The sequence below is a fragment of the Suncus etruscus genome, chromosome 7 (assembly GCF_024139225.1).
Source record: "Suncus etruscus isolate mSunEtr1 chromosome 7, mSunEtr1.pri.cur, whole genome shotgun sequence".
Lineage (NCBI taxonomy): Eukaryota > Metazoa > Chordata > Mammalia > Eulipotyphla > Soricidae > Suncus > Suncus etruscus.
The window spans coordinates 52,225,336-52,249,027 of record NC_064854.1 but is presented as its reverse complement, the minus strand read 5'-3'; the positions used below and the strand labels follow the sequence as shown (position 1 = coordinate 52,249,027).

General features: G+C 44.7%; 1 protein-coding gene across 1 annotated transcript in view; it reads left to right on the top strand.

The window, feature by feature from the left end:
• HMCN1 (hemicentin 1) overlaps positions 1 to 23,692 on the top strand; it is a 414,107-nt gene that overhangs the window by 239,395 nt on the left and 151,020 nt on the right. The window contains 5 exon segments of the mRNA XM_049777571.1: positions 1,174 to 1,455; positions 2,528 to 2,636; positions 4,376 to 4,545; positions 7,340 to 7,494; positions 11,215 to 11,338. Of these exon segments, the coding sequence (XP_049633528.1) occupies positions 1,174 to 1,455; positions 2,528 to 2,636; positions 4,376 to 4,545; positions 7,340 to 7,494; positions 11,215 to 11,338 (840 nt within the window).

Here is a 23,692-nt window from a genome sequence, read left to right as displayed (position 1 = left end):
TAACACCTTTCAAATTCCCTGTTCCCTCTCTTTTCCTCAGGCAAGCAGCCCACTTGTTTCTAAAACTCTCCTCCTGTTTGTGATTTGCAAGAATGAGAGTTGGTAAAATGTGCTTCATGATTTGGGCAAGATTTTAATTAAAAGGTAGCCCACATTGGGAGATAAGACAGAGTGGAGGGTCCTGGCCTTCTGCATGGTGGGCCTGCCTTCAATCCCTGGCACTCAATGGGGTCCCCTGAGCTCTCCAGGAGTGACCCCCGAGAGCAGAACAGGAATGTACTCTGGTTCTCTTTGCCCCCACCCTCGTCCTACCACCAAAGGAAATGTGGTCCATTTCAGCCAACCATTCACCCATGGCATTAATGATATCTAGACCACTTGGTTTGTAGGATGTGAAGTATAATCCTCCATTAGCACCCCCAGAAGTCTGGTCCTGGGACCCCCTCAGACTCTATGATCCTGTGATCATATTAAGTCCCTTATATAAAAGGACATTGCAGGCCCAAGAGATAGTACAATAGGAAGGTTGTTTTCCTAGCACACAGCCAACCAGAGAGTTCAGTCCCCAGCATCCCATATAGTCCCCCAGACACCTCTAGGACCGATTCCTGAGCACAAAATTAGGAGTAAGCAGAGCAGATATGGGCTATTTCTCCCCACCAAAAATAAATAATTCAGGGTCTGGGAGCTGGCTCAGTGGAATGAATACAGGCTCTGTATTTGGAAGATCCTGATACCACACAGGATCCTCCAAATGGGACTGAACCCTGGGCACTGCTGGGTGGGGCCAAACCAAAAATAGACATTAAAAAACAGCATAATGTTTGCATAAAACCTTAGGTGTCAATTCTTCCAGTAATGTGGAATATATCATACAGTCTAACGCTATGTACCTACTTTCCCTGTTGAATTTTGTAGGGGCCCTGAGGAGAGGCAGGCTGGCCTTTGGTAGGGTCTGGGCTTGCTCTACACCCCTGAAGGAGGCATTGTTTGTTCCTTACTGGTAGGAACAAGGTCCTTTGTTGCTGTTTCTATGACCTGATCCCCCAGCCATATTGCTCCAGACATCCCTTCCCTGGGAGCTTAGATGATGTGGCCTGTCAGTGGCCCAATATTACAAACCTTTGTGTCCAACTAGGTTGTGGACTTAAACCCTGTTTTTCTCCTCTGCAGTTCCTCCCACCATAGAAGGAGACCCGGCTGGACTGCAGACCAAGCAAGTGGTCCTCTCCCATGCGCTGACATTGGAATGTAATGCAGCAGGTCACCCCCTGCCGGCTCTCACCTGGCTGAAAGATGGGGTCCCCGTGAAGGCCAGTGACAATGTCCACATTGACTCTGATGGGAAAACCCTCAACATTCTTAGCATCCTGGAGGCTGATCAGGGACAATATGTGTGTGTGGCCACCAGTGTGGCAGGAGAGAAAGAGATCAAATATGAAGTGGAGGTGCTAGGTAAATCCAGGGGCCCCCTTCTAACTTCTAGTTTCATAGCATCCCCCCCTTTGCTCCTCCTTTATTAATAAGAAATTATATTTAACTTTATTTGAATGGACTAACTTCCCATTGCTTTGGTGGGTTTGTTCTTGGCTGTTGGGTCACACTCTTCGGTGCTCGGTGCTCAGAGTTTTTTCCTGGCTCTGAGTTTAGGGGTCACTATGACCCTATATAATGTGTCAGAGATCAAACTTTGGTCAGCCATATGTAAGGTAAGTGCCTTACCCCACTGGACCATCTCTCCAGCCCAGTCACTTTGGTTTTGCCCTTGAGAGGATAAAGGGATCTTAGCAAGAGTTCAGATACATGCTCACCCCAGCCTGGGGGTTCCTGAGTAATGGATGTGTCATCAGGACCTCAGAATGAGACAGTGATGAGTTGAAGGTATTGTTAATCACAGGAAGCCATCTCCCTACCTCATCCTCCAGGTCTCTGCCTCTTTGTAAACTAAAAGCTTTTGAGGTTCTTTTATTTTTGCAACCATCATCAGCAAAAGATGTGAATTCACATTATCTTTATGTGCCTCATTGCTTGTTGAACTAACTCTGTCCCCTGTCATAAAACTGTTGGGACAAGAGAGATAGCACAGAAGTTAAGGCTGGTGCCTTATATGTGCTGACCTGGGCTTGATCCCAAGCACCTCAAAGGGTCTTTTGAGCCCCACCAGGAGTTGATCCCTGAACACAGAGCCAGGAGTAAGCCCCTGAGCACAACCAAGTGTGGCCCCAAACAAACAAAACTCTGTTGGTTCTGCTTAGGGTTCCTTGTCAAATTTGCCTTACAGTCAAATGCTTTTCAGGCATCAAAGATTCCTGCACTGGCCAACGACCCGTTTTTAAAAGTTAGGGGGGGATCAGCGACCCCTAAAATCAACCTTCTTTTAGCTAATAGAGCCCAGGGCTGCCACTGTCCCGTCCCCCCACCCCGCCCCCCTTGCATCATTTCGAATCCCTTGGGGTGGCTAACCCCTTGACCCATTGGAATCTGAGTTAACAGCCCTGTGGCTCTGTCTGCCTCTGCTGCTCTGCAGTGCCCCCAGTGGTAGAAGGAGGAGACGATGCGTCATACTTCATCGTGATGGTCAATACCCTGCTGGAATTGGACTGTCCCGCTACTGGCTGGCCGCCGCCAGAGATCATGTAAGTCTTGGGGTATCGCCTACATGTCTCTCAGTGCAATTTGAAAATGAGATGAAATGAACATTTTAATTGAATCAATATGAGGTACACAGTTATAAAGTTGTTGATGATTGAGTTTCATATAATATTCCACACCTGTTCCTGCACCAGTGTTCACTTCCTCACTTCTTGCCACACTTGTCCCCAGTTTCCCTACTGACCTATCTCCCCCAAATCTGCCTCTGTGGAAGATACTCCCCCATGAAGCTCTGTAGTTTGCAATATTGAAGGGGTATCATGCATATCACTTTCCCTCCTTTTAGCACCTAATTCTTGTCCAGAGTGATCATTTCCAGCTAACATTGTCACAATAATACCTTCTCTTCCCTAACTGTCCTCCTCCACTCTTTGTGGCAAGCATCCTACCATGGACTGGTCCTCCTAGCTCTTGTCTCTATCCTCTTTGACAATGGTCCTCAAACTACGGCCCGCAGGCTACATATTGTATTTATTCCCATTTTGTTTCTTCACTTCTACATAAGATATGTGCAGTGTGCATAGAAATTTGTTCATAATTTTTGTTTTTACTATAATCTGGCCCTCCAACAGTCTGAAGGACAGTGAACTAGCCCCCTGTTTAAAAAGTTTGAGGACCCCTGGTCTTTGAGTATTATTTTCATACTATGATCATTTTTATATACTGCATATGAGTGTGATATTTCTATGTCTGTGTCTCTCCCTCTGACTCTTTTACTCAACATGATACACTCCATGTCTGTCCATAAATTAGCAAATTTCATAACTTTTTTTTCCTGACAGCTGCATATATTCCATTGTGTCAATGCACCAGAGTTTCTTTCTCTATTTCATCTGTTTTGGGCACTTGGATTGTTTCCAGATTCTGGCTATTGTGAATAGTGTAGCAATGAACATAGGAATGCAGAGGCCTTTTTCTGCATGGTATTTTTGAACTCCTAGGGTATAGTCTCAGGAGCAGTATTGCTGGATCATATGGAAACTCAATTTCCAGGTTTTTTTGAGGAATATTCATACTGTTTTCCAAAAAGGCTGGCTAGTCTGCTTTTCCACCAGCAGTGAATGAGAGTCCCTTTCCCTTTACATGCATGCCAGCAGTGGTTGTTATTGTCCTTTGTGATATGTGCCAGTCTCTGTGGCATGAGATGGTAGCTCATTGTTGTTTTGATTTATATTTTCCTGGTGATTTATGATGTGGACCATTTTTTATGTGACTTTTGGTCATTTGTATTTTTTCTTCTTCTTCCTTTTTTTTTTCTTTTTTCTTGCTTTTTGGGCCATACCCTGTGACGCTCAGGGGTTACTCCTGGCTATGTGCTCAGAAATTTCTCCTGGAATGCCGGGAGATTGAACCAAGGTCCATCCTAGATTGGCCGCGTGCAAGGCAAATGCCCTACTGCTGTGCTATCCCTCAGGCCCCCGTATTTCTTCTTTAAGGAAATTTCTGGCTCCTAAACTAACTAACATTGAGAGGAAAAGGGTGAACATTCTAGAAGCCAGAAATGTGCCAAGTTTTCCCTAGCCACATTTTCCTCGCTCTTTGCACTATTTTTAAAGTAAATCTCCTCTAGAATTGAGGTTTTTAATTAATCGATCTAGAAAAGTCCATCCTGTACACTGAAATATACAAATAGATGAAATTAGTTTCCTCCGAAAGGGATCTTTGAAGGGCTCTGTGACTTGGGTTTCAGTGGCTTTGCTCCCTGGTGGTTTTCTTCCCACAGGTGGCAGAAGGACGGGCAGCTCCTCGACAAAAGTGACGGAGTCAAGGTCTTGCTGAATGGACACAAGCTGGTGATTACTCAGGCCCAGGTGTCAGACACAGGCATTTATCAGTGTGTAGCTATCAACGCTGCTGGAAAGCACAAGAAGGAGTTTGAAGTGTCAGTTCACGGTAGGAGCTAGGCTGGTGCCTGCATCCCACTAAGCTATTATTCACGCTTTGTCATTCCAAGTGTTAACCCAAGTGGGTTGGAGACACAGTGGGCAGGGCAATCTGAGCTCAACTGCTGGTCCAGGTTCCATCCCTGAGCACAGAGCCAGGAGTGAGCCCTGAGCACTGCCAGGTGTGGCCCCAAACACAAGCAAACACAGATTTATAAAAGCATATTCCAAACTATGGCCCGCAGGCCACATATTGTATTTTTATCTGTTTTGTTTCTTCAGTGCATAAGAATTTGTTCATAAGTTTTGTTTTTACTATAGTCAGACCCTCCAATGGTGTGAGGGACAGTGAACTTGCCCCCTGTTTAAAAAGTTTGAGGACCCCTGTTCTAGACCAAGGGTGAATGCAGGGACCTGGGAAGAGGCCACAGATAGTATGGGAGTTGAGGTCCTTGAGCCCCAAATCAAGAGATCCCCCACAGAAGGAGGAGGCTGTAGAAGGGATGTGCCTGCATCTGTCTTCATTTTAGATCATTGGGCTGGGCCAGTGATGAGACTGATAGAGAAGGCAGGGCAGAGCCCAAATAGTAAGAAGTGGTCCTCAGGTGCTTTGGAGAGTTCTGGGTCCCCATGTTTGAGTATGAGGTGCCCTCAGCAGGTGGGGCATGAGGTGGGCCTTCTCACCTGCCTGCAGCTTGGAATGTGCAGGGTTGGAGCTGGAACTGGAGACCACGTGGCCTCCATGGACAGGTTTCTGGGGGTAACCATTAGGCTCCCTGTGCTGTGCCCACTTTCTCCCTTTCTCCTTTGGGTTTCCATGCCTGTGGTGGGATTTAGGTCTTTGTGTGTGTGTGTGTGTGTGTGTGTGTGTGTGTGTGTGTGTGTGTGTGTGTGTGTATGTGTGTGTGTTTGGAACTGCACCTGGCAGTGCTCAGAGTTTACTCCTGGCTCTGGGATCAGGGATCACTCCTGGTGAATTCAAGGGACCCGATGGGATGCTGAGGATCAAACCTGTGTCAGGCAAATGCAAGGCCAACGCCCTCCTTGCTGTGCTGTTGCTCTGGCCCAGTGCAGATCATCTTACCTTTGGTCGCCATGTGGGAGAGAGGGAGTGTGGCAGTTGTGGTGACACCAGATTGTCATCCTGAGTCCCATCTGGCTTTCTGAGAGCAGAATCAAGCAGTGTTGATCTGAAAATGGGGTGCCTGCACTGACTCAGTTGCTCCAGGGAAAGGGAGGGCCGAAGAGTGTAGATGGCATTCTTGGTGGAGACAGCGCTGCTGTCCATGCATGCCACTTGTTCTTTGTATGGTTAGAAATTCAGTGCTTAGGGGCCGGCGAGGTGGCACTAGAGGTAAGGTGTCTGCCTTGCAAGCGCTAGCCAGGAAGGACCGCGGTTCGATCCCCCGGCGTCCCATATAGTCCCCCCAAGCCAGGGGCGATTTCTGAGCACTTAGCCAGGAGTAACCCCTGAGCATCAAATGGGTGTGGCCCCCAAAAAAACAAAAAATAAAAAATTAAAAAAAAAAAGAAATTCAGTGCTTAAAAAAAATAAATGTAGGGACTAGAATGATAGTACAGTGGCTAGGGCATTTTCCCTGCATGTGGCCTATCCTGGTTTGACTCCCTCCACCATTCCCCCCCCCCATATCCCATATGGTCCTTTACGCCCAGGAATGATCCCTGATTATAGAGCCAGGAGGAAGCCCTGAACATTGCTGGATATGGCCGAAAAACCAAAAAATTAAAAATAAATGAGAGGGGGGCTGGAGAGATAGCATGGAGGTAATGCGTTTGCCTTTCATGCAAGAGGTCATCGGTTCGAATCCCAGCGTCCCATATGGTCCCCCGTGCCTGCCAGGAGCAATTTCTGAGCATGGAGCCAGGAGTAACCCCTGAGCACTGCCGGGTGTGACCCAAAAACCACAAAAAAAAAAAAATGAGAGGGCCAGAGCGATAATATAGTGGGGAGGGTGTTTGTCTTGCATGCAACTTACCTGGGTTTGATCTTCAGCATCTAATGTGGTCCCCTGAGCACCACCCAGAGTGATTCCTGAGGGCAGAGCCAGTAATAACCCTGAAGCATCATCATGTATGGCTCTAAACCAAATAAGAAATAAACAAAATTTGAATCTAGGGAGATTGCTGTAAGGACCAGATGCATGAGAGAGACCTGTGTTCATTTTTTTTGTACCTCACAGTTTAGACCTCCAGAGCACTGTTGGAAGCAACCCCGGAGTACAGAGGCAGATAGTGACCTATTTCTTAAGTTGCTAAAAAAAAACAATAAAACATATGTATTAAGAAAATGTAAATAGGAAGAGAGTTCAGGAAGTGAGTCAGACCTTTGCCTCTATGCAGCCAACCCTCCTGGTTGGGCTTGGGTCACTGCCTGTAATAATCCCGAGCACCTCCAGGGGTCGCTATTAAGCACAAAGTGACTTCATGGCCCTGGGCTTTCATGTGACCTTCACTCCCTCCTTATTTTGCTGTTTGCGAATGTAGGGGTTGTGAATGCAGAGTATCCGATCCTGGTAAGGGAGTCTGTGTTTGAGAGCTACTGATGGTGGATTTTTTCCTCCTCTTCCTCGCTCTCCACTTCTCCCTCTCTCACATTTTTTCTCTCTCTCTATTTCTCCCCGTCTCTACCTCTCCTCTACTCCCTTTCTCCCTCTTCTACTTTTCACTCCCTCTCCCCTTTCTCCCTTTTTTCTCCCTCTCCTCTTCTCTCCCTCTCCTCTCCTCTCTTCCCACTCTCTCCCCCTTTCTCCCATCCCTATTTGCATTCCTGTCCCTCACTACAGTTCCTCCCACCATCAAGTCGGCGGGTCTCTCTGAACGAGCAGTGGTCGCTCAGCAGCCAGTCAGCCTGCAGTGTGTCGCCCATGGCATTCCCAGCCCATCCCTCACGTGGCTGAAGGACGGTCAGCCTGTGGACACTGCCCGTGGGGGTTTGCGGGTAAGTACAGCTACCGGGCCACTCAGAGTCTTTGCCCGCTGCCCCTTTCCACTATCTGAGCCCCATCTGAAGCCTGTGCTGGTTGCTCTCTTCTAGCATAGGTTTGACTCAGTCACAGAAGCTCTGCAGTCAAGAAAGAGAAGAGTCTCTTCTTAGAGGGCTCAAGTCTTGCCCTCACTTGGTGTGGAGAATGGACTGGGTAGGCAGCTGTGGTCAGCAGGGTGTTGGCATCTTTGCATTTCTGCCTCCTCTGAACTATCGAAGTGACAATGAGCAGCGTTCCCATAGGAAGGAAGATGAGGGGAAAGGAGAACTCAGAGGGCTTGGGCGAGGGAAGGCAAGAGCAACACATGAGCTGCTTTATAAACCCCACAAGGGCATTTTTAGTCCCAGGACTATTTAACAGGACTATCTTTAATCCTGTGTCTGGTCTGGCATTTAACTGCGTCTCAGTGCAAATATGTGGCTAGAAGAGAAGAGGAAGAGGGGAAGGGAGCAAGGAAATAAGGAAGGGATAAATAAAAGAAAGAAGGTAGGAAAGGGAAGGAAAAGAGGAAGGAGAGAAGGAAAGGAAGGAGGGAGGGAAGGAAGAAAAGAGAAGAAAGGGAAAGAAGAGAATGAGGGAGGAGGTAAGGAAAGAAAAAGGTAGGAGGAAGAAAGGAAGGAAGTTGATTTATGTTAATGCTGGGCATCTAAATGATATGATTGAAAATCCAAATTAACAGATTTGTCGACTAGGGTCAAATGAGCATGAGCTTGAACTTGATTTTGCAAGTTGTTTGTACTGAGTGCTGGATTCTTTTCCCAGTAGAAGATATGAATTTTAGATCCTTTATTATTCCAATTTTCAATAAGTGGAACAAATCACTCACATTTGCAAAATGCAAAATTGGTGGAAGATTCCCGTGACAGGCCGTGGGCACAGGCAGAAACAGCTGTTTTCTGAAGAGATACAAGTTTCTCCCGCAATGCACGAGAGGAGAGTTGCAAGGATTGCCATGAGAAACTGTGAAAAGTTTCTAGAAGCATAGACAGCGCAGATCATTCTGGAAAGTGTCTTTGAGCAGAAATCTGAGGCTATGGTAGCTTGAGATGGGTGAATAAGTGAAGAGATTGGAGCAGAAAATTCAGAAATCAGGGGCAGGGGATGGAGTCCTCAACAAAAAGGACAGTGACAGCCTGGTGGACTCTCAGGGCAGTTGAGAGTACTTAGAAATAAAGGATCACTAAGGGGGGCTTATGGAGATCAGAGGATGACGGTGTGTGGAGCATAGTCTTTCATTTTTATTTTAGACTATCGTGATCTCGTCAGGGGGTTGTGTTTTATTTGTTGTTCTTTTTTGAAAATGTACTGGTCCAGTAGTTCAATATTCAGGCCCAAGGATATGATGGTGCTTAGGCCCTGTGGTTCTGGGGATGATGTGGGCCACCGCTGTCCTCAGCTTCAGGCCATACTCTCTGGTGTTCAGGAGCCTCTGAGGTACTGCTGGAAGTCAAAGCTGGCTCAACACAGGTGCCTTAACCCGTATGTTTTCTGGCCCTTATCTGAAGGGCTCTGGGAGGTAGATGGTGCGATTTTACATTTTACAGAGGTATCTAGGCCCTTTTGGAGAATAAGCATTTGTGGAATTGGTGAGGATGGAGTTGCTGCTGTTTGAGTGAGAGAGATGCTGAAAAACAGATTCGGATTCTTGCCCTGGAGAAGAGGTGGCATCAATTGTCATTTATTTTTTATTTTTTATTTTTGGTTATGAGCCATACCCGGCGGTGCTCAGGGGTTACTCCTGGCTATCTGCTCAGAAATAGCTCCTGGCAGGCACGGGGAACCATATGGGACGCCAGGATTTGAACCAACCATCTTAGATCCTGGGTCGGCTGCTTGCAAGGCAAATTCTATCTCTTCGGCCCCTGATTGTCATTTCTGAACTAATTTGGCTTTCAGCCGGAGGGGGTGAAGTGGGGAGAGAGAGATACAGACAGACAGGCAGAGATAAAGAGACAGAGAGAGATCACTGTGCTGGGCAAACTTGCAGAAGGGACCTTTTCAGAGGAAATGCTGTGTCTGGAGTTTGGGACTCTAGTTGACTCTGAACTCAGCTGGTGGAGATGCCACATTGCTGGCCTTGCAGTGCTGAGCTCAGAAGAACTGGCTGGAAATGTGTATTGCTAGCTGGTCTGCCCCCAGACAGCTGTTGTGTAGACTTATCAGTCCAGGTGTAAAGAGTAAATTCCAGGGGAGAACAAAGAGTTTAGATGAGGGGCAGAAAGATAAGTTGGTGAGGAGGATGAAACCCAGGAAGGAAGGGAGGGAGGAAGGAAGGATATGTCCCTCCTTTTATCTTCAGAAATTCTAGCATGAAAAGAGGCATGTGCAGGAAGGAGACCAGAGCGAATCTAAATTCCTGAGCTGGTCACTTCTGTGTCCAGTCTCATCTGGAAAATGTGGCTCTTTGGGGGGAATTCCCTGGGATTGTGGGGCAGAGGTTACTTGGGGTGAGCATGTATAAGCTTGGACACTGCTGAGTTCCGATTTCTTCTGGGCAACGTGGGGAGGCACTTTGGCAGATGGAATCATTGGTGAAAGGATCAAATTTTGCATGTTCGACAAATCATTCTGGCAGGGGTCTGCGAGACGGATTTGGGAGACTCTGGAATATCCGTTAAGAAGCTTTTGAATCCCCCAAGGGCATAGAGGGCAGGACAGCCAAGAAACACCAAGTAAAAAGGCAGAATCCACCCAGCCCTGGTTGACTAGATGGGTTGGGAGCCCTATAGACAGGCCTGGAGCCAACAATGAGATGTGCGTCTCAGCCATATAAGGGAACAGTACAAGCCCCTTCCTGTTTGGGAGACTGTACAGTTTACCTAGTGGCGGTGCAGGAGATGAGGGCTAGTGGGCATGAGAGAGGGCTGGGAGATCAGCTCTATCTGGCCAAGAGTCTGTGTAGGACTTATCACTTGCATGGACTTAGAAGCAGCCTTCCAGAGAGAAATGGCTGTTTTTCTGGACCAGAGAGGAAGTTGATTCCGCAAAGTCAGAATGCTAAAGGATACATATCTTCCATGGCTAGAGGCAAGATGGAGTCAAGAATCCCTTGCAAAGAGAAAGGAAGAGAGTGTATGGATTTGTTGCTGAGTCCTTTAATTGGAAATTCCTGGGGAACACAATGTAGAGATGAGCCTGAAAAAGACCCATTCCAAAATGGTGGGGCCAGTTACTGAGGTTTTAAGAGAGAAATGAGAAATCTTCTGGGGGAGGGGGGATTAGCTCTGTGTTCCCATGACTCATGTTTTATAAGCTTCATTGCTCTTCTGGCACCTATGGCTGTTTAATCGAAACGGATTGTTAGGAAAACCCTTTATGAAGTGTTATATAAGTAGGACTGTGCCTTTTATTTTTCACATAGCTCCCATTCCCATCACACAGCTCATAGCTCCTACTAAAGTCTTTTCCCCATTGGAATTTTATGAGTAGAACAGCAGGCTGGCCCAGGGCTATTTTATTTGGTGTCTCTTGATGACTTGGAAATGCTCTGTGAGCCATCGAGTTTCTTGTCTTGTGTGAGCTGAGGAGCCCTGAAGCTCATCTGTCAAGAGATCATTAAGATGTTGGCATCCCATCTAATTGGCTATTAGGCCTGTAAATGCCATTGTCTGTCTGGGCCAGGGAGACTGAGTATGAGGAACGACTTTGCTGCTATTTTCTCTGCTCTCAATTAGATCCAGTCTTCAGGGCGAGTTCTGCACATCGCTAGCACCAGGTTGGAGGATGCTGGCCGGTATACGTGTGTGGCTACCAATGCGGCCGGGGAGACACAGAGGAACGTCCAACTTCACGTCCATGGTAAATGCCACATCTCTGTCCAAACAGGGACCTGGCGCTTTTGGTTTTTCCACACGGTGGACTCATCTTTATTTAATTGGGATGGAAAGAATAAATCTGACTTTAAAAACATAAGCAAAGGCTAGATACACTTTTTGGGGGGAGATTTTCTCCTAATTTTTTCTTTAAACCATTGTGATTTACAGTTATTCATAGTTGGGTTTTAGACATGCAATGTTTCAGCACTAATCCCACCACCAGTGTCAACCTCCCTCCACCAATATTCTTAGAGTCCATCCTATGCCAACACCACCCGTCCCAGCCTGCCATCATAACAAACACTTTTTAAAGTTTGGTTGTTAATGTTTGGGTCTCATGATTTCACTGTTGTTGACTCTGGCTCGGATATGTAGTTCTGCTTTTTTTTTTTTTGTGGGGGGGCACACTTGTTTGATGCTCAGGGGTTACTCCTGGCTAAGCGCTCAGAAATGGCCCCTGGCTTAGGCGGACCATATGGGATGCTGTGGGATCGAATCACGGTCCTTTCTTGGCTAGTGCTTGCAAGGAAGACACCTTACCTCTAGCGCCACTTCACCGGCCCCTCTGTTCTTTCTTAATACCACTAATGCACCCGAGACTCCTTGTCCCTGTCTCCTGTCATTTCATATGTGTCTTTCTCCTCAATTTCTTTCTCAATCTCACTCAATCTCTTTCCTTCTCCTATATTTTGGGGCCTAGAGTTTTCTCAACAACCCCCATTTAAGCCATTACATTTCTTCATGCAGATACCATTTATTTAGATGCCACATATAAATAATTACATCTTGTATTTATCTGTCTTCTCCTGGCTTACTTCATTTACATGATATTTTCCAGTCCAATCCATGTTTCGTCGAATTGCATGATGGCATCATTTCTTACAACTATGTACTATTCCATTGTGAATATGTTCCACATCTCTATGATCCACTTGTCTGTTGTTGGGCTTCTAGGTTGACTCCAACTTTTAGCTATTGTACTGCGATGAATAGTAGTGTGCATAGATACACTTTTTTGCATTACTGTCTGCTGCGGACTTTTATCATAATTAGATAAAAGTCCCTGAAGCAAACCTTAGTGGGTTTATTTTTCCACTGGGAATCAAGCGGATGCACGAGTGGATGAATATGAAATATGAATTATGAAATATGAAATAAATGAAACCACACAGAATTACATGTTGAAAACAAGCGGCGAGGGAGAGGCCAGAGAGAGTTTATTTCTTGAATCGGGCCTTATATAGATGGATTTTTGGGGCGTAGCCAGGGAGAAAAGAAAAGGGGATGAATCAATGAGATCAGAGCTAGAATTAGCATATGAAGAGACAGGTAAAGAGAAACCAGATACCTTTAAGGAAATGGCGGCAGAGAGAGATCACGAAAGAGCTCAGTAGGAGACTTTTGGCGGTTCTTTCTGTACTGTATTTTCTTTGTTTAGGAGAAACACTGAGGCCTGGTTATGGAGAGCAGGGTCACAGTCACATGGTGGGTATGAGAGAAATATCGATAGCCATCCACGCAAAGGATCCATCCATAATAGACCTCTATGCGGGCCTTCTAGCAGATGTTTCTTGGAAGAAAAAGTTAGACTGCACCAGGAAAGCCAGGGAGGCAATTTTGGTGCGTGCCCCCCTAAGTGGGGGGGGGGGGTAACAACTGTCATTAGAACTTCTCGGGTGAATGTGCTTTTCTTTCACCTTGCCAAGTCAAATTGGCAAGAGGTCATGAATGAGTGAATGCACTTGCTCTAAGTTACTTGTTTTTGGTTTCTGTGGTGCCACACCCAGTGATGGTCAGGGATTATTCCTGCCTCTGTACTCAAGAATAACTCCTGGTGCTTGGTGGACCCTATAGGATGCCAGGGATAGGACCTGAGTCCACTGCATGCAAGGCAAGTGCCCTACCCTTCTCTGTTATTCAGATACATTTTAGCAGATAACTATTAATTCTATGTGCAAGTTTGCTTGTTTTTGTGGCCACACCTGGCAATGTTTAGGCAGACTGCCATGTTCATCTATGACCATGATGGGGGTGGGCTTATATAATCCTTTCTCTATCTTCTACCCTGATGGTCCTTCCTGCAGTGACTGTTCTCTGCTCCCTTAATCTCTCTTCCCTTCATTATTGGCTTAGAGGAAAGAGAAAAGAAAAGAGTTTGTTGTGTTGGACCTTTTCTAGCTGTTAAGCCCACTTTGTTCTAGTTCCCCATAAGTTCCACCTCTCTTGGTTCCTTTGAGCAGATTCTCAAGGCTGCGATGAGCTGAAATGTTATTGCCTCCAAAAGTGACAGCGTAGAATGGTGGAAAATATCTGCGATGTCTCCCACTTGAATTTCCCTTCAGTCAGAAAGAAGGCTGTTTCTCTTCTCTGAACTGGCTTTAAATTCTTCAAGACTATGCAGAATATTTCTGAATACCCCAAGAATGCTGAATTACAGGGTTTGGAGTTCCCAAACTCCTCAGATTCTCTGTATCACATATTAAAATATGGCTTCCTGCATATAGCACAGGTTTGGGTCTCTAGGTGGAGAAGTTTCACTAAGCCACACAAGCCCATTTCCTAGCATTTCACTGAGATTTTATTGAAAGAAATGCCTATTCAGCAATATAGTCCCATCAGCAATAAAGGTGGGAGGAAAGACAGACCAGCTCAGCCCAGGGAAGGAGACAGAACATTGGCCAGACAGCAAAGGGGACATGGAAATTCCTCTGTCTACAGAGTCCAATCCCTCACAGTAGGAGTCCAGAAGGCATCTTCAACCTGACCCAACTTCATGCCCAACTTTGATTTAATTTATTTGGTGTTTTCGCTCACACCCAATGATTCTCATGGGTTATCCTGGTTCTTCACTTGGGGATCATGCCTGGCTCAGCTCAGAGGACCCAATGAGATGCCAGAGATTGAACCCAAGTCAGCCTTGTGCAAGGCAAGTACTTCCCCACTGTGCTCTCCCTCTAGCCCTCAGGCCCAACTTGAGACCATATGTCAGAGGTGGATTATCGAGACCTATTCTGTTAATTGATAAAATTTATTTAGGTGAAACTTCTCCCACAGCCACATCTAGACCTGTGTTTTCTGTTTCCAAACCTCTCAGTTCTTTGCTCAGAATCCCTCTCCATTGCTTCAATCGATCTTATTCCCATGTCAATGTACAGAACAATTTGATGTGCCAGAAGCAGTAGATTCTCATTGCGAGAGCACTGTCCAGGTCCCAGAGTTTAAGGTGGGAGTTGTCTGTGTGCCCATGAGTGGGACTCTGGTTTTGACACAGGAGTACAATCAGGAATGGCTGGAACCAGGAAATCCCACCAAATAATGCAAAGAGCAGGATAGGATGGATCCTTGGTAAATACAAGTCTGAAGATGAGTGAGCGAAAGATGATGGCAGACAGGAAGTGCAGTGAAAGGAGCACAGCTCTGAAAAAGACAGGGGGCAGGCAAGGGCTTGTGATCTGAATCAGTGTGAAAAGCAAGAGAAGCAGGTCGTTGTCGTGGTGATTAATTAGAAACCATCAAATCCTGGGCCCAGAGAGACAGTTAAGTGGGTAAAATGCTTGTGATGCATGCAACTGACCTGGTTCTATTCGTGGTACCCCATAGGGTCTCCCAAGACACCCAGGAGTAATCCCTGAGCACAGAGCCAGGAGTCAGCTTTTTTTGTTGTTAGATTTTTTTTTTTTGTATTTATTTTTTCAGGGAACCCACACCCATGGCGCTCAGGGATTACTGCTAGTTCTGCACTCAGAAATCCCTCCTGACTTGGATTGGAATGCTGGGAATTGAACCCACGTTTGTCCTGTGTCAGCTGTGTGCAAGGCAAATGCCCCGCCACTGTGCTACCACTCCAGACCTATGAGTCAGCTTAAGCACAAATAGATGTGGTGCAAAAACAAAAGAATAAATAATAATCATGGAGAGTATAAAACCATCTTCCTGACACAAAAGATGCAGAGGCCAGAGAGTAGAGTAAGGGGAAATTCTTGATTTTGTATTGTCTTTGGAGTAGGTAGCAGTTGATTTCCCGAAGGGAAATGGCATGGTTAAGCAGGCACCTGATCAGATCTTCATAACAGTCAGGCTGGAGGAAGTGGCTGGCCAAGTGAAGAAATGGGGCTGAAAGTGGCCCATTATGTGAGCAACATGCATGGCATGACTTGGGTGCCTGACTGCCACTTTCCTTCTGTCTGCTGCAGTATTTGTGTGCCCTGACAATGTGACAGGGAAGCAGGCATTTCTCAGGAATGGGTTCGTGGCAGCTTGCAGAAGAATCTCAGAGGTAACATTCTTCATTGACCAGACACCAGCAACTATATCAGAACAGGAGGAGAAGGAGAATATAATAGAAGCTTCTAGTATCCGAGAGAGAGAGAGAGAGAGAGAGAGAGAGAGAGAGAGAGAGAGAGAGAGAGAGACAGAGACAGAGACAGAGACAGAGACAGAGAGAGAGAGACTGGGTCTCCTATCTACTCTTACTCTTTGGACAGCTCTAAAGTTTTGAATTGCTTATACTCTCCATGAAAAGGAACATTGGGAAAGCTTTGGAAAGCCACAACCGATCATCCATTTATCACTTATCTGTTCATTCTCTAGCTGCCTGTTTAGTTGTAGCTGAGTGATAATGTACAACAATTTTTTGTGGCTGTATATTGCAGAGCTGCCTGTCACTCCAGCTCTTATCTCAATGCGTCCAAATCCTAAGAAAACTCAATTTTCCATTGCTTCATATTTTCCTTTCGCATAAAAAAAAAAACTTTGATGCTTCCATTTTTCTCAATCATGGAAAAATGTGTTTCTGAAGGATGAAGTAAGGGTGATGGTTCTCTGGGCTTGACGAAGAGCTGATTCTAGGAAGATGAATATTCTTAGAATTCTCGGGGCACAATGGCACGTGTGTGTGGGGGGGGTTGTTCTGTGTATTTTAGGAGGCAGGAATGCTCACTGGGTGGTCCTTTTTGATCATCAAAGTTTCCTAATTCTGGAAATTCTTATTGTCCAGACCAAACTATGACATTAGAGCTAAGCCTCCAACTGCTTCCAAATGAGACAGATGTTTTCACAAACAAATGACTCTCTGGGCTAGGAAGGGTCAAGCATTCCTTTCAGCTGCACTATATTATTTCCCGAGACCAAACAGTGAAGGTGAAAATACCCCAAGTCGAATGCTGTGGTTGAAACTAGAGACCCTGGATCTGGATTTAGAAATTGGCCCACTTAGATTTCTTGTGTGTAAAACTAAAAGGACTGAGATAAGGTCATGACTGGGAGATTGTGAGGCTTAATTGAAAGGCTGCTCATGAGAATCTCAGCCATCGTCACCCTTTCCCTCAGTAGCTAAACTACTTTGGCCAAAATTCATATTTAACTTCTGACCTAGCTCACTGAACCAATATTTTAACAAATATATATAATGTGTTAGCTTCCTATACTACTGGCCAGAATTCATCTTGGGTTTGCATGAATTGTCTGGTGGAAACATTTATAGAGTATTCCATAATTTAATTTTTGAAAAGTATTTGTTTGGCTCACATCTGCTAACACCCACTTTGAGAAAAAAAAGTGTTTCTCTTTGTTCCTCTGTTTTGCTTAAGAGTTCAATTGTGGTCTGAGGGACACTTGGAAATATTACAGGAAAACATTCTATCTTTTCTCATGGATCACTTGAGTTCAAGATGCTGCTTTGTAAATGTAGATGAATCTGTTATTTACTGGATCATAACGTGGGGTTAGGTTAGGTTATCGTGAATATAAGACATCAACTCACCCCAGTCACTGTTTACTCAATTCCATATTAATTCAGATTTCACCAGGGATTTGAAAAGAATCAGGTCATCTTGCAAAAGATTAGAGTAAGTGACATTATTCTGGTCTGGGATGGCATTTATATTCCATTTGAGGGAGGAGGAAATAGGTGGAAAACCCCACCAGGAAATTGAATTTAGCCTCTTGCTTGGAGCATAGTATCTTGTTACTATAGATACTATTACTTTGGAATTCTCCTGCCTAGAACTCTGTTCTGAGTTCAGAATTATAAGACTGTTTTGTCTAAATGCTAGAACGGACTGATAGAATTTATACAGTATTGGCTTTTTCCCCCCTAAATATGGTCCAACATCATTTCTTGAAAGGTTCCATCTGACCTGCCATTGCTGAGAATTTTTTGAGACTATATGGAAGACTTCTAGGGATTGAGCTTGTAGCCTGCAATTTGCACTGAACTCATTTCTTTGTTGATAAGCTTCATAAGCATAGAATAATTTCATTTTTATGGCTGACCTGGTTTGATCCCGAGCACCATTAATAAAATGATGTCATCTGCACATTGAGATCGTTTGAACTTCTTTTCCAATTTGCTTGGAATTTCTTTTTCTTTTCTGGCTCTTGGTTATTCAACTTTGAAGAACTGTGGAAGGAGTAATATTGTCTTATTTAACAAAAAGCTTTACATTTCCTGCTGTTTGACATGTGAGCTGTGGAATTTTCATTGGCTGGATATCTGGGATTTATAAATGTGTATATGGAAAGATGGTATTTATCAAATTAAGGAATTTGCTTTCTTTTTGTTCAGTACTGTTTATCATGAAGTGGTTTGACTGTCAAATTCTTGTTTGACATATATTCATTTGTTGAAATACTTCTCTCCTCCTCTTCCTTCTACCCTCCTCTTCCTCTTCCTCCTCTCACTCCTCCTTCCGCTTCTCCTCCTTTCCTCCTCCTCCTCCTCCTCCTCCTCAGAACTTGCACTGTGCTCAGGGATCACTCCTGGCAGAGTTCAGGAGACCATCTGTGGGGACAGAGATAAAATTGGGCTTGGCTACATACAAAGTGCTTTACCTACCATTCTATATTACATTTTTTTGTGGGTTTTTTTTTGTGGGGGGGGGGTCACAGCCGGCAGTGCTCAGGGGTTATTCCTGGCTCCAGGCTCAGAAATTGCTTCTGGCAGGCACGGGGGACCATAAGGGACACCGGGATTCGGAACTGATGACCTCCTGCATTAAAGGCAAATGCCTTACCTCCATGCTATCTCTCCGGTCCCTCTATATTACATTTTTGCTTTGTTTCGATTTTACGGGGTGGACGGTTATATCTGGCTGTTACTCCTGATTCTGTGCTCAGGGATCATGCCTGGCAGGGTTGGGGGGACCATTTGAGATGCTGAGAATTGATCCCGATCTACATGTTCAAGGCCAGTGCCTTAACTGCTGTGGTTTCTATTCAACCTTAAATTTCTTTCCTTTCCCCTTCATTTTACTCAGACGGCATCAGTTATACTTCTTTGAACTGACCCTGCTTTCCTACTGCCTCATTTGCTTCCTGATGCACAATCTCTTACACATGTTACTGGATTTAGTTTACTGTATTGTTTTTGTTTTTATTTTTTTTGGTTTTTCGGGCCACACCCGTTTGATGTTCAGGGGTTACTCCTGGCTAAGCGCTCAGATATTGCCCCTGGCTTGGGGGGACCATATGGGACGCCGGGGGATTGAACCGCGGTCACGATCTTTCCTTGGCTAGCGCTTGCAAGGCAGACACCTTACCTCTAGCGCCACCTCGCCGGCCCCAGTTTACTGTATTGTTTTGAACATTCCTGTGGCTACTTTAGAAAGAAATACTGGTTTGGGGGTGGCGAAGTGGCGCTAGAGGTAAGGTGTCTGCCTTGCAAGCGCTAGCCAAGGAAAGATCATGACCGCGGTTCAATCCCCCGGTGTCCCATATGGTCCCCCCAACCCTGGGGCAATTTCTGAGCGCTTAGCCAGGAGTAACCCCTGAGCATCAAATGGGTGTGTCCCCCCAAAAAAGAAATACTGGCTTGGAGTATCTTTGGGGACAGTCTGAGCAATGCTCCGGGCTCCCTGTAACCCAACCCTCCCCTGTGGTATAGTTGGGTGCTTGATAGTCCTGTGGTTCTGATCAGGTCCATAGCTGCTGTGTGCCACCCACTCTCCAGGATCTTGGAAACCCCAGGGCTTCCCTTACCAATGCTTCATGGAGCCATGTGGGGCCAGAGATAAAAACTTGGAGCATGTCATGTGCCAGAAATGTGGCCAGCCCTTTGAATTAACACCAACCCCCAGGCCACCCTTTTAGTGAATGTCTCTGTGATTCTAGCCACTTAGCTTAGACTAACTAACTTAACTAACATGTAACATGTTGCCAAGTCATCTTTCAGTGTCTGGTAGAATTTAACAGGAAACACAAGTGTGTCTAGCATTTTTCTTGTGAGAGTTTCTGAAGTAGAAAAGTCCAATTCTTGGGCTCAAAAGGTAGTATACCAGGTAGAGCTTTGCCTTGCACACAACCGACCTGGGTTTGATCCGTGACATCCCATAGGGCCCTCCAAGCACCACTAGGAGTGATTTGTTTTGTTTTGTTTTGTTTTCAGTTTGGGGGCCATATCCAGCAGCACTCAGGGGTTACTCTTGGCTCTGTACTCAGGAATCACTTATGGCTGGCTCCGGGGGAACCATATGCGATGCTGGGGATCTAACCCAGGTTTGTCCCGGGTCAGCATTGTGCAAGGCAAATGCCCTTCTGCTGTGCTATCACTCTGGCCCAGGAGTGATTCTTGAGTGCAGAGTCAGGAGTAAGCTCTGAGCTTGACTGGGTGGTTGGTCCCCAAAACAAACAAACAAACAAAACTAAATTCAATTCTTATATATGTGCTTAGATGTTCTCTTTCTTTTGGAGTCAGTTTCCAAAGTTTATGTCTTTCCTAGTTATTGAATATTTTGTTTAGGTTATCTAATTTGTTATGCATAATTGTAATAGTCCTTTATTGATAGTCTTATTTCTATAACTTAGGTATAATGACTTCTTATCCACACTTGATGATAATTCAGTCTCTTTTTTTATGTTGTCTCAGTCTAGCTAAAATTTTGTTCATTTTGATTATCCATTCTATAGAACCAGGTTGTTTTTTTTATTGATTTCTTTTGTATGATTTTTCTATCAACTATTTAGCTATATTCTAGTCTTTATTACTTCCTTCTCCCTACTTGTTCTGGGCTTATTTTATTCTTTGTATTCACATTATTATTATTAATTATTATTATTAATATTCACATTTATTTTTTATTCTATTCTTTTTATCATCTTGATTTTTTTTATTTTGACCTATACCTAGTGGGTGCTCAGGGCTTACTCCTGGTTCAAGGCTTGAGGAACCAAATGGGTGTCAGGGGTCTAGCTCTAGTTGGCTGCATGCAAGGCAAATGCCCTCCTTGCTGTACTATTTCTCTAGCCCCTATTTTACTCTTGTATTTTCTTTTTTTTTTCTTCCCCCCTCCCCGTACTCTTGTATTTTCTGTTTTCTTAAGGTGAAGTATTAGCATATTGATTTGAGACTTTTTAAAGAGTTGTTTGCAGCTACAAATTATACTCTAAGCTCTACTTTATCTGTACAAGTTTCATGTTTTCATTTTTCTCACAGAATCATTTGGCATCTCTGATCTCTGGTGATTTCTTAATCAATTGGTTACTTAGGAATGTTTTTATTTAATTTCCACATATTTATGAGGTTACTAGGTGTTTTTTTCTTCTTGTTGATTCAGAATCCCATTGTGGTTGGAAAACATCTTTGTCTCATTTTACTCTTTTAAAATTGACTAAGAGATGTTTTATAGCTAAACAGAGATGGGTGTTGGGTGGGTTGTTCTCTGTGGATCATTTGGTTAAGAACTGCTCAAATCTGTTATTTTCTTGATTTTCTGTTATTGCTTTACGCATATTGAAAGTTTCTACATATTGAAGGCTCCAGATACTATTGTATTATTTTGTTCCTACAACAATGCCTTCCATTCTTGCATGTATGTTGAGGCTCTGTTGGTATTGCATGAATGCCCGTTAATAATAATTCCATCGTTTTCATTCAGCTTTGTCCCAGTGGTGGTTTTACCATCCAATCTCCTTCTTTCTTGGTATTAGGACTACCTGTTTCTTCAGTTTTGACTGCTAACTAAATGTTATGTCTTTTTCCATCATTTTCCTTCTATCCTTTATGTGCCTTCGAATCAAAAGTGTGCATTTAGGACTGGGGAGATAACTCAGTGTGCTGAATCCCAGGCCTTGCATTGCAGGAAATCCAGGTCAGATCTCCAACACTGCATGCCCTCAAAGCACTGCCAAGAACTCTCCCTTGAGCACTGAACTTAGAGTAATCACTGAGTACCACCAGGTGTGGCCCCAAACCAAAATAAACAGATTAAAATAATGAATAAATAAAATGTGTACAGTATATTCTTTATTATAGAAAATATAAGGTTGGATCATGCTTGTCCATCTGAGAGGTGCTCCCTAGCCATGCCTGGGCGCTGGGGTCACTGCCTAGTCAGATGGGCCTCGATTTTGTGCTTGGGGGTGCTTGGAGGCTAACAGTCTACCCAGAAGAGTCAGCAGGGGATCTATGGCACAGCAGGGTCAGATCAAGGACCTATGTGTTTCCTTAAGCAGATTCTATCAGTCTGTGCTCATAGGATTGTCACTGAGCTTCTGGAGTTTAATGTGTTTGCTATTTGTGTTTCTCTGGGCACTCTGGCACTGCTGGATTTCTGAGTTTCAAACAGGTTTTTATTTAATAGTTTCTGTTGTCTCTTGATTAACACTGTTTTGGGAGACACAGTTCTATAGCCTTTCTGTTCCTTAGACATGTTTTCCTTTTGATATTGGCATATAATGAATTCCAAGTCTTTAATACATTGCATATTAAAACATTCTTAAGAGAGGCCAGAGTGGTAGAACAGTGGCAGGGTGTTTGCCTTGCATGTGGCTGATACAGGATAAACCCAGGTTCAATCCCCAGCATCCCATATGGTCCACCGAGCCAGGAGCGATTTCTGAATGCAGAGCTGGGAATAACTCCTGCGTGCCACTGGTGTGGCTCAAAAACCAACCAACCAACCAAACAAACAAACAAACAAACAAACTTAAGAACAGAGTTTGCAGAGGGGACCAGATATACTAGCAGTCCGGAGGGGCAAAAGAGGGGGGGATGCTGGGAATAGGCGATGGAAGGAGGACAACACTGGTGGTGGAAATACCCCTGATTCAATGTCACTTTGTACCTTAAATATTACTGTGAAAGATTTGTAATTTAAGTTGGTCACAGTAAAAATTATTTTAAAAAAAGAATGGTATTTAAAGTAATTTATAAAAAAGAAATAACAATAAATTTGTATATATAAGAAAAAAAACATCCTTACAAAGAGTACTTCTTTTTTATTTCCCTGGGACTCGGGGGACACACCCAACTGTGCTCAGAAGTTACTCCTTATTTTGCACTCAAGAATTACTCCTAGCAAGGTGGAGGAACCATATAAACAAACCCTGATAGGCAACATGCCAGGTAAATGTCCTACCTGCTATACTATCACTTTGGCCTCTATTTTGAGGGGCTGTTAGGGGCCATACCTGGTAGTGTGAGGGCTTACTCCTAGCTCTGTCCTTAGGTATCATTCCTAGTAGTGCTCAGAGGACCATATGTGGTGCCAGGGATAGAACAGTAAGACAGACCAGACCCTTTTATCCCTGTCTTATCTCTCCAGCTAGACATTTTATTTTATTTATGAATTTTTTGTAGTAGTAGGGGAAAATTCAGGGCCTCACATGTGCCAGACACGTGATATACCACTGAGCCTCATCCTTGATCAAAATTGTGACATTTTAGTCCAAAGAAAAAAGCCTCTGTCAGGACTGGAGAGACAGTGCTATAGGGGGGGCACTCGCCTTGCACTCAGCTACCCAGGTTCAAACTCTGGCATCTCTCGAAGCCTACCCCAGTAGTGATCCCTGAGCTCAGATTTAGGAGTAACCCTAGACCACAGTCATAGTGAAGTGTAATCTCAAATCAAAAAGTTCCTGTTGCTTTGTGTGTTTAATGATATTTTTTTCTTTTAGATCCATGTCATCCTTACTAGTCTAACTTACTATTGTTCGGCTCTTGCCAGCCACCTGTTTGTGGAGTTTTGTTTGTGTATTTTACCCACTTGGATGACTTTTTTTGTTGTTTGTTGAAAAAATTCTGTGTTGTTTGGACTAGAGTGATAGTACAGTGGGGGAGGGCACATGCTTTTTATGCCACTGATCTGGGTTCAATCCCCAGCACCCCATAAGGTCCCCTGAGCCTGTGATCCCTGAGAGCAGATCTAGGAGTAAGCCTTGAGCACAGCCAGGTATGTCCCTAAAAACAAACAAACAAACAAAACAAAATACTGGGGGCCAGGAAGGTGGCGCTAGAGGTAAGGTGTCTACTAGCGTAGGACGGACCGCGGTTCGATCCCCCCGTGTTCCATATGGTCCTCCCAAGCCAGGAGCGATTTCTGAGTGCTTAGCCAGGAGTAAC